The sequence below is a fragment of the Octodon degus genome, unplaced genomic scaffold, assembly GCF_000260255.1.
Source record: "Octodon degus isolate 3935 unplaced genomic scaffold, OctDeg1.0 scaffold00011, whole genome shotgun sequence".
NCBI lineage: Eukaryota > Metazoa > Chordata > Mammalia > Rodentia > Octodontidae > Octodon > Octodon degus.
The window spans coordinates 13856896-13864511 of NW_004524587.1; the positions used below are offsets into that span (position 1 = coordinate 13856896).

The window sequence follows — 7616 nt, forward strand, 5'->3', positions numbered from 1 at the left end:
AAAAAAAAAAAAAAAAAATTCAACCAAAAAAATACAGTAAAATTAAAAAATAAATAAATAAAATATCAGATGTCAGTGGGCATTTTGGCAGTGGGCATTTTGGTGTACACTTGTAATCCCAGCACTGGGGAAGCTGAAACAAGAGGATCACCATGACTTCAAGGCCTGAACTACATGAGTCCCAGTCAAAAAAAAAAACAAAAACAAAAAGGTATCAGATGTCACAGAACCCACGTGAATAGTTTCAGAGAGAAAATGTGATATCTCTTCTTCAATGGTCTGGTAGAATTAAGGCCTGAAAACAGGCTAAGAAAAAGGTACCCTAATAATATTTTTTCAAGTAATAGAAGCCAAGTTATAAAAAGTGAAAGAAAGTTAAAATGTAGACTACTCTGTGATGAGATGAAACACTCAGAGATGAAACATGTAGAGGCATAGTAGAGTACATGTTTAGCATGTGTAAGGTCCTGGGCTCAATCCCTAGCACCAGACACACACTAAGTGAATAGAGTAAGAGGAAAATGGGAGATGGAAAAGCCTCTTGTGACTGCTATGAGTGGAATAAGAGAAGCTCAAGGAAAGCTGATTTCAAGTGAACATCCACCAGAGAGAAGGGCCAAAGTGGTGAAGAAGAGGGAAAGTGGAACCCCTCAAAAGATGGACCCGCTCCTTCCTCCCAACACAGGAAGGACAAGCACTCTGTAAACAGGACTGCACAGACAGGAGAGCAGGAGCCTACTTTTTGGCCTCAGGGTTTTCTGTGAAGTGAGGGACTGAGTCGGCCTACTCACAGCACTGGTACCTGGTACACACCTTACTTACAGAACTGCAATAAAACCCACTGGGAGTCTAAAACCTGGTAACTTTCAGGGCCACTGCTACAAACTATATTTTATAGTCCTCCTTCATACCCCTTACAATCTGTGTTCATGTGCTTACAGAAAGGCAAGCACATGAACGCACACACACACACACACACACACACACACACACACACTCTATATCCATGTGAGGGAGAAGGGAAAAGAGAAGCTTTTAGGCCTGGGGCTCCAAAGAATTAAAATATTGCCGTTAATTATCAGTAAAGCTGGGATACAGTACCTTGATGAGGCAAAAATAGATGCGTTGAGGCCCCCAAAGCAAGACAGGGCAACAGCAATGGGGATAATCCAGCTGAACATCCCAAACGTCTGGTCAGCAAATGTCTGGGGTCAGAGCACAGAATGCAGTGAACCAGGACACGAATCCCTTTTTTTTTTTTTTTAGACAGGATCTCTCCTTGCTGGACTTGAACTATTTAGCTCAGGCCAAGTACTGTGATTATAGGTGGGTGCCACCACACCTAGCAGAACAAGGATTTCTAATTTTCTTGGATCTATACTCTTATGGCAAACACAGTCATTAAGAAGCCCACCCAATGATCTAGACCCATCCCCTCAACCTCCAGAGTTGCAGTGGCTACAGAGAGACTAGGCTACTCAAGGTGACTAAGCATCATGAGATATGCCCAAACGAGGAAGCCAAGAGACTCACCACAGCTACTGCACCGCTTTTAAGGATATCTGAAATGCTCAGCACTGAGTAATAGGCCACATTGGTCAGGATGTAGATCAGTGTCACAATTGGCATAGAGATCCCAATAGCCAAGGGCAAATTTCTGTCAGGACAAGTAACAAAAGACAACCTGGAATCAACCTCTCCTGTGGATCACAGCTCAAGTCTCCATTGAAATTTTCCTAACATTTAACAGTTCACTGGCCTCTAGGTCTTCAACAAAAAGACCCTCACAGCCTATGGTCTGCATCCCATGCCATGGGCTCTTTCTACTAAAGGATAAAGAGAGACCTTCCCATATGAAGATAGCTCATAACCAATACTTTGTCTCACTGCAGTAGGGCCAGTGGGTCCCACTGGGTTTCATAATCCTCCTGCATCTATGATATCAAGATGAATATAAAGATCTTTGGGATCAAGAGGCCCTGCTGGGGACCCAGCTAGCCAGAAGCAGCTCAGGTTCCACAGAGTACAGTCTCAGGACCACAGTGCAAGTCCTGACACCTCAGCCCCAGCTGGGTCTGCTGCTGCCCACGGAAGACCTCTCCTCTAGAAAGGATCCTGAGGACCCTTCACTGTGAACATGAGGGGGAAAGCAGAGGGCTTTCCCACCTTCCTACACTCCCACGCTCACCCCCACCCCTCCTAACTGGAGGAGGAGGGGGAGTAGGGAGAAGAATTGGGTGAGAGGCAGGAGGAAGTGGGGGGGGGCGAGCATGCCCACTATCAGCAGGAGTTCCAGCCTAGGTGGGAATGAGAGTGATCTCGCCTTTACCTTTCTGGGTTTTTGATTTCTTCTGTTACAAAATTAAGGGTGTCCCAACCTGAGTATGAGAAGAGGGCAGAATACAGGGCAAGAGAGAGGTCTCCCACATTCCAGGAGGAACCCTCAAAGGCGCCTCGAAAGTGCTCAGAGTGTCCTGTGGGAGCAAAATTAGGTGGGAATTCAAAGAGAAGGAAGGTCAAAGGAAAAGAGGGGAAAATGAAAAAAAGCAGAAGACAAGGAGGGGTAAGGAAAGAAAGAAAGAAAAAAAAAAAAAAAAAAAAAAAAAAACAGGGCAAGGGGAAGAAAAAAAAAAGCCATTTAATACCAAAAGAACAACCATCAGCCACTCTTTGCACCTTACCCCTCCCCACCATTCCCTCAGCAGTTAACAGGCTTTAGTGAAACTAGACAACAGCAGAAAAACAAATGCATTCCTGGCTACCCTCAGATGTTACAATACTTCTTCTTGCAAGTGACCTCACAGTAAGCCACAGCTCTTCTACCTTTTTTCTCCTGGTACTGGGGACTAAAACCAGGGCCTTCTCACTGAGCTACGGCCACAACCCTGTCCATTTAGAGACAGGGTCTCACTAAGCTTCCCAAGTTGAACTTGTCAAATGTGTGATCCTTTTGCTCTTCCCTCCCAAACTTGCGGTATTAAGAGGCCTATGCCACCACACCCAGCTTCCACCTATTATTTATTTATTTATCTATTTATTTATTTTTGTTGTTGTTGTTGTTGGGTACCAGGAATTCAATTCAGGACCTTATGCTTTCCAGGCAGGCACTGTGCCAGTAAGCTATATCCCTGACACACACCTATATTTTATAACACACCACTACTGTCTCACATAAAGGATACACTTTCCATTAACAATCAGGCTTCCCTGGAGAAACTCTTGGCCCACATCACTGCACACCTTGGTCCCTTAGGTTATCAGTCTCATAAAGAAGACTGCTGCTTTCCTTGAAGAGGTGTGGGTACATGGACCAGGCAACTGCAAACTAGAACAGTTGAGGTCTTCTTATGTCTCACCGTGCTACCTTGACCCTCCAAGGGAACTGGGGCACCTGTCTGTTATTCTCCTTAGAGAACTATAGAGACTACAGACACGACACTCCCTGGCAGTACCTAGCTGCCAGGAAACAGACCTTCTGGACATGCTAGGGGTTTTTGTTTGTTTAAGGATGGGGAGGTACTAGGGAATTGAACCCAGGGCCTTCACACTGAACTAAATCCACAGCCCTTTTTTATTTTTTTATTTAGAGCCAGGGTTTCACTAGCATGTTGACTTGCCTAGGTTGGATTCAAACTTGTGATCCTCCTGCCTCAGCCTCTCAGAGTATTGAAATTACAAGTGTGTGTGGTTATGCCTAGCTAAGACTCAGACTTCTAAGGAAATTTAGCATCATCACAACCTGGAGAAAGTTTAGACCCAACTCTTGAGTGGCAAAAAAAGGACTGGCAAGAAAAGGAAAATTAGAGACCCCACCAGCCAGGGTGCTAGTCACTGGACAGAACAGTGGTTTCCTGAGGCACAGATCCTGGAAGAGGAATTGCTAACTCTATTTAACTACAAGATGCTCCTGAGACCCCTGGGACATCTGGGTGATGGTGATGGGCAGCACTTACTCAGCATGAGTGCACAATGGTCCTAGACCAGCTGCCTAAGAATAACCCAGAGCACTGTGCTAAAGCACAGCCTGGGGGTGAGAGAGTGTGTGTAACTCAGTAACAATGTGTTTGCCTAGCTGGGGTGAGGCCCTGGCTTTAACCTCCAGCACATCAGGGGAAAAAAAGCACAGATTCTTGGACTTCAAATAGACCAGAATGTGATCCAGTAGGTCTCGCTTCCCCAGATGATTATAAACGCAGCTCAGTCCTTAATTGAGAGAAATGCTGCTGGTTAAAGATTCCCTAGAACTTCTTTAAGGACTCTGAATATCTAGTTACCCCTTACTACCAGTCTGATCTGACTCAGGGATGAAAAGCTTGTGCAAGCAAACATGCTGGAAAGACAGTGCCAATTTGACAACATTCTAATATTTTCTTGAGAGCTGACTTTGGAAGGGAATCTGAACCCAGAAGTCTAGATGAAAAGAAGACTAAAATAATCACCCATTTCTACATCTTACCTCTCTCCAGAACACACACACACACACCCTGCCACCCCTCTATAGAGGGCTAAGAGGTCAAGTTTTCCTATTTGCTGCCTAGCAGTCACAGATCAAAATCAGGAGCCACAAAACCAGTAAACCCAGATGACTTCTGGGACTCAATTATGACTCAAGCTTCAAGAGCTTGACTGGTCTCCTGCAATGATCTCAGCCACCACAGAAGGAATGGCCCCAAGGGACAGCCTGATAACTCTCCAGTTGACCAAGCTAGCCTAACCCATGAAGCCCACAAAAAGATTCATGGCAATCCTGTGCACTCACTGGTACTTTCCAACACATACACAGAAAGAACTAATCAGTAAGCTAGGGAAGTCCCCACATCCTCCTCAGGAAATCAGAGTAACTCTTGGGGATGTCCACCCTTCTTCCCACCTTGGGCCCCTCTTACCCTGGCACAGTTTAACAAGGCCCATGATAATGATGGCAATGAGCGCTAGGACCTTGGCATAAGTGAATGTGTCCTGTACTCGTGTGCCCCACTTGACATAGGCACAGTTCACAAATGTCAGCAGACCTAGAAGGAAAACCATAAAGTCACCAGCAGGCTTAAGCTGAGGGCACAGAGTCCTAAACTCTGTTTATAGAAAATACTACTTCTATCCTTTCTGCCTACCTTAGAGAGAATAGCAGACCAGTGAGAATCACACAGAAAAATCTGCTCTACCTAATGACACCCATGGACATCCTAACACTACTGACATTCAAAAATATAAAGGCACCCATAAATGTATGAATATTCATACATTCTGACTCCCACAGCCATTTTTGGAAATTCTCCCTGATAGGTTCTGGCCCTAGTATGAGTTGCTGAACCATTATGGTGGTCATCTAATATGGCTGAAGCCCTTAAAACAGCTTATCTTCCCAGAGACCACCTCCCCACTTCTCCACCTCAGCCCAGGGTACAATTTCCTTTCACCTTTCCCCATGCCTCAGGGAAGACCCCAATCAGCTCCTCAGATATATCTAAACATCCCCCTGAAACTTCACCCTTGGCAAAAGGTTATAAAAGCCTCAGCCTCTCTTTGTTCAACTCCAGAGAATCCCTTATCTTCTCCAGATTCTCTGAATATCCTCAAAGATAATAAAACCCCTTTCCCTTTTCCCTTCTGCCTGTTTCTCTGCTGCCATGCCATCAGACTCAAAAACAACTGACCTCATCCCACCCACTCTTCCCCACCCACATTCCCCAGATTCCAAGCTATAAGAAGCACAAGGGGCTGGGGAGATGGCTCAGTGGAATAAGTGCTTCCCTGGCAAGCGCAAGGGCCTGAGTTCAATCCTCGGTTCTGCCAAAAAAAAAAAAAAAAAAAAAAGAAGCACAAGACCTCTATGGCCACAGATAGTAGAAATGAAATACCCATAAAGCTGGTTCACCCCTATAGCCCTAGCACTCTAGGAAGCTGAGGCAGGAGGACTGAAAGTTTGAGCCCAGTCTGGGTAATTTAGTGACTTAAAGAGACACTAAGGCTCAAAATTAAAAAAAAAAAAAAAAAAAGTCTAGGGATGTAGACTTCAGTCTGAAGGCAATCAATCCCCATAGCACAAGGGGGTAGGGGTGGGGTGGGAGGAGAGGGAGATAGAAGAAGGAATAAGGTCAATCTGACTGCATAGAACAGACCATGTAGGAACTAGAAAGGCAATTTTTTTTTTTTTTTTTTTTTCCCGGAACCGGGGATTGAACTCAGACCCTGCGCTTGTTATGGAAGCGCTTATTCCACTGAGCCATCTCCCCAGCCCCTAAAGGCAATTTTTTATATATGTAAATTTTTTTAAAAGTCAGTTACATACCTAAAAATTTCATAGACATCCTCTCTAATCAGGTCCCACAAACCCCAAAGTGCAAATATGCCTATTCACATTTTATAGCTGAAGAAACTGAGGCTGAAAGAAGCTAACCATCATTCCTGAGCTCCCATTCCCAAGCCCAAATAACCACCCTACCAAATTCCTGTTCATACCGCCCAATTCTCAGTGAGGGCCATGGAGAAGTGGGTCCTCCCAGGGGTGACTTGAAGCTCAGCTCCTCACTTACCCCAGTAACATCTGAGGCCCTGTATTGAGTGAGGCCCAAGCCCTTTTTGAACCCCAGTACTGAGGACTTTTCTTTTTCTTTTTTTGTTTTTTTGTGGAACTGGGGATTGAACTCAGGCCCTTGCGCTTGCTAGGCAAGCGTTTATTCTACTGAGCCATCTCCCCAGCCCTTATTTTTCTTTTTTTAAAGACAGGGTCTCATTATGTAGCCCAGGTTGGCCACAAACTCAGTGATCCTATTGCCTCAGCCTCCCAAGTGCTAGGATTACAGGTGTGTACCACCACACCTAGTTTCGCACTGAGTACTGAACCCTAGGTCTTCAGTTGTGCTACCCCTTCAGCTTTTTTTCTATTTTTTATTTTGGAACTAGATCTCACTAAGGCACCCAGGCTGTTAAGATCTCTAGCCTGAAAACAAAACAAAACAAAACTCTAGCCTTTCTTTTATTATTTAAAACAGGTTTTGCTAAATTGCCATGGCTAGCCTCAAACCTGTATTCCCACTGCTTCAACCTCCCGAAGTGCTAAGATTACAAATTTATGCCATCATACCCACCAAGGTCCTAGCACTTTGTTCCTGCTCAAAAGAGAAAAAAAAAGATCTGCTTAATTTGAGGTTTTTTGTTGTTGTTATTGTTGTTTATGTATTTTGTACAGGGTCTACTACACAGTTTGGACTCACAGTGATCCTCCTGTTTTCAGCCTCCCCAGCACTGGAATTATAGGCCTGTGCCACCACACCCAGTCTCAGTGGCCAGTTCAGCGCACCCAGGATGGCATGTGGTGCTGGGGATTGAACCCCAGTCCCTGCGCTTGCCTAAGCAGGCACTTGGTTGGCTGAGCTATCTCTCTCCCCTTGTAAATTTATAGGGATCAAAAGCTGAGGTTTGGGAGGAAAAAACAGTAACACCTCTAACTGTCCCTAGCCTCCAAACAGAGAACTTTATGTGGATCTCATATATTTTTTTTTAATTTTTTTTAATTTTTATTTTATTGAGAGAGAGAGAGAGAGAGAGAGAGAGAGAGAGAGAGAGAGTGTGTGTGGTGTGTGTGTGTGTGTGGCCAGCTCAGCCCACCAGGGGGC

The 7616-nt window shown here is 44.9% G+C and overlaps 1 protein-coding gene across 2 annotated transcripts in view; it reads right to left on the reverse strand.

The window, feature by feature from the left end:
• Positions 1-7616, reverse strand: part of Slc7a6 (solute carrier family 7 member 6) — a 40296-nt gene that overhangs the window by 5756 nt on the left and 26924 nt on the right. For both annotated transcript variants that reach the window (XM_023709375.1, XM_004625838.2), the window contains exons 3-6: positions 4887-5012; positions 2330-2474; positions 1534-1657; positions 1102-1205 (exon numbers count right to left, since the gene is read on the reverse strand). In XM_023709375.1, coding sequence (XP_023565143.1) covers positions 1102-1205; positions 1534-1657; positions 2330-2474; positions 4887-5012 — 499 coding nt within the window. The remainder of the gene's footprint in view (positions 1-1101; positions 1206-1533; positions 1658-2329; positions 2475-4886; positions 5013-7616) is intronic.